The 3154-nt window shown below is 36.6% G+C and overlaps 1 protein-coding gene across 2 annotated transcripts; it reads right to left on the bottom strand.

Annotated features, from left to right (window-relative positions):
- Nucleotides 1-557: 557 nt before the first annotated feature.
- On the bottom strand, nucleotides 558-2869 carry LOC149544758 (uncharacterized). 2 transcript variants are annotated; one of them, XM_089795336.1, is made up of 3 exons: nucleotides 2519-2869; nucleotides 1930-2141; nucleotides 558-1170 (listed from the first exon to the last, which is right to left on the bottom strand). In XM_089795336.1, the coding sequence occupies exons 1-3, from the start codon at nucleotides 2730-2732 to the stop codon at nucleotides 787-789; spliced, it is 810 nt and encodes a 269-aa protein (XP_089651462.1). In that variant the 5' UTR covers nucleotides 2733-2869; the 3' UTR covers nucleotides 558-786. The 2 variants fall into 2 exon arrangements, with proteins under 2 accessions (XP_089651462.1, XP_089651463.1); XM_089795337.1 differs by lacking the exon at nucleotides 2519-2869 and adding an exon at nucleotides 2341-2493.
- Between the last annotated feature and the right edge of the window lie 285 nt (nucleotides 2870-3154).

The raw sequence follows: 3154 nt of genomic DNA, 5'->3' as shown, positions 1-3154 counted from the left end.
ATCATATAGGTATGTGACTCCATATGAAAATTTGAAAAATAGTAACTTATACTATATATTTAGATAAAGCTAGAGCACCAAAAATGTAGCACTGTACTCACAATCTTTCTAAAAAAGCGTTTGTTCTTGAAAGAAATGTCTTTCTCAATGCTTTCGAAGACGTCTCTTTATAGAACCACCTCACTCTTTTGAAAAGCTCGTAAGACAGATTTGAACTCTATAGAGATAAATGTTGACAATTCATAAGAAAATCTATTCAAAATGCGAATCTTTAAAATGATTTGACGACTCTGTCTACCTTGCTCCACCTTCCTTCTCTACAATCACCACACGTCTACCAATTCATTCTCTATATCCTTTCCCAAATCTCTTTATATTTCAAAATAAGTGTTCTCAACCAAGAGAAATGGAAGTACAACAAATTCAATTCTTCTTCTTCGAAAATCTCTTAAACTATAAATTTATTCTTCTGTTGTTAAAATTATCTTTATTATTGATTTATACTTCCCGTTGTTAGATATTTGGAAAAAATCATATTCAAAGAAAGAGAGTACAAATGACAAACAAAACTTGCATTAAAATGACAGTCGCTATACATGATGGATTGGTAATGAATAATCAACCGGTTAAGAGTTGAACTCCATTGAAATCACAAAACTTCAAAATATTGTCCGAAACCAATTGGGTCTCAGCTCCTGAACTTATCCCAAAATTTTGTCAGTGACTGTTACTGGAAAATATACATGTGCTTAATCCATATTAACAAGAATGGAGTTAAATAAATTACTAGTCTTGAACGCCAAGAATATTTCTGAGAGTCCATCCAATCAAATAAGCAGCAGTTGCAGCAAGCCCTCCATTGAAGAGAGCCATGAACACAGATGTGACATAGTTGTGCCCTGATATTTTGGCTTTGGCCAGCCCAAGAATAATAAGAGCCAATGCAGCAAGAAGACAGGCTCCTCCAAACTTGAGATAAACATTCTCTGTAAATGGAATGAGAATGAGAAATGAAAGAAGAGGAGTGCATCCAAATGCAAGGAATGCCACAAATGTCACTAATCCATTCTTCCATGCACTTTCTCCTTCACCAGGAGGCAAAATCCCCTTTTGGGTAGCCATTTTTTGGCCCACCATTATGTCAGTGTACTTGGAAAATATCTCCACAACCTGAAAAAATCACATTACAATCACACCCACTATATCCCATGAAATAAAACCCCAATTCTCCCTACTAAGTGAAAACCCAATCTCATATTTCCATATACTGAAAAACCCAAATTTCTCTACTAAGCACTGAATGAAAACCCAATTTCCTTTCATATTTACATATAACTCAAATCTCCCTACTAAGCAATATATGAAAACCCCATTTCCTTTCATATTTACATATACTTTAAACTCAAATCTTCCTACTAAGCAATATATGGAAACCCAATTTCCTTTCAAAATTACATATACTGAAAAAACCAAATTTCCTATTAAGCATTGAATGAAAACCCAATTTCCCTACTAAGTAGGGACTGAAAACTCAATTTTCTTTTAACATTTACATATACTGAAAACCCCAAATTTCCCTACTAAGCATTGAATGAAAACCCAAATTCTTTCACATTTGCATATGCTAAAAATCCAAATTTCCCTACTTAAGCACTGATTGAAAAGTCAATTTCCTTTCACATTTACATATGCTGGAAAGCCCAACTTTCGTATCAAGCATTGAATGGAAACCCAATTTCATTTAAAAACCAAATTTCCCTGCTAAGTACTGAAGGAAACCCCAAATGTTTTTCACATTTGCATATACTGAAAACCCAAATTTCCCTACGAAGTACCGCGTGGGAGCCCAATTATAACATCCTAAAGAACAATCATCTTACACAAGAAACCCAATTTCTTTGAACTTAAGGGAAGAAAATTGATATTTACTGTGGCTGCATCTTGATGGTTCATCCCAAGAGACTGATAAGTGGCAACAAGCTGCGAGACCTGAGGAGGCAGATTATAGCGCACATCCCACTCCGTCACCTCTCTTTCACTGGCCGCCAAATCCCTCTCTGTAATACTTGAGAGAAAATCCCCAAATCCCATTGATATTCCATCCGCCACCAGATTTGAAAACCCCAACACCAAAACTTCCACTGGATCACACAATAAGTGAAAAGAACTTGGTGAGAATTGGGAAATGGCAGCAAATAAGGAGAAAGAAATGACAATGGCAACCATACAATACAGAACAAAACCCCAAAAACCAAAGCTAATATCAAATTCAAGACAAGTTAAAATTGAATCTGAAATCATGTCAGCCATGAAAAACATTCTGTGAGAATGCAATTGTACCAGCAGACATATGGAGGCCAGAAATGGCAGCAAATAAGGAGAAATAAATGACAATGGCAACCATACAAAACAAAACAAAACCCCAAAAATTCAAAGCTAATATCAAATCCAAAACAAGTTAAAATTGAATCTGAAATCATGTCAGCCATGAAAAACATCTGTGAGAATGCAATTGTACCAGCAGACATATGGAGGCCAGATATGGCAGCAACCAAGGAGAAAGAAGTGACAATGGCGTCAAGACCAGCATAAACAATGCTCTTTGCGTAGTCTCCTCCATAGGGGGGTTGGGGCCTTTTCTTCATCATCCCTCTTTCTTCTTCTGCTCCTCCATTAGCATTCAGCAAAGGTTCTTCCACTGTGTAGGATTCCACATCCTTAATGTCCCCCATTGTTTTCTTCTGCTTTCTTCTCACTGGACTATGTTTTGATCGGAAACAGAAGAAGATTTGTTTGTATATGAGAGGAACTTAGGAGAAGTAAACGTTTGCATGGGCACAGGTGGCAAAGAATGAGAAGATAGCATTCAATCAAGCATTGCCTGGCATTGCCTTGTATGTACACGTCTCACATGGTAAAGGGTTTGCTGTTTGGCATAAGTGAAGTGAAACTATTGTTCCAATAAACGCTTACTATTTTGTGGGAGACAACAACATTAGATCATATTCATTCTTTATTACCATGTGAAATTTCTTCAAAGTACCTAAAATGTCGACCAAGGGCAAAAAGCTCGTCTCTCATGGCCTTAATGTTTACGACTGACAACACATTATAGGCCTGGATAAACATCTGACCATCATCTTTCAGAGGACAG

Source organism: Cupressus sempervirens, chromosome 8, assembly GCF_028749045.1.
Source record: "Cupressus sempervirens isolate cs-2001-9-10 chromosome 8, ASM2874904v1, whole genome shotgun sequence".
Lineage (NCBI taxonomy): Eukaryota > Viridiplantae > Streptophyta > Pinopsida > Cupressales > Cupressaceae > Cupressus > Cupressus sempervirens.
This window is presented reverse-complemented; position numbering and strand designations above follow the sequence as displayed.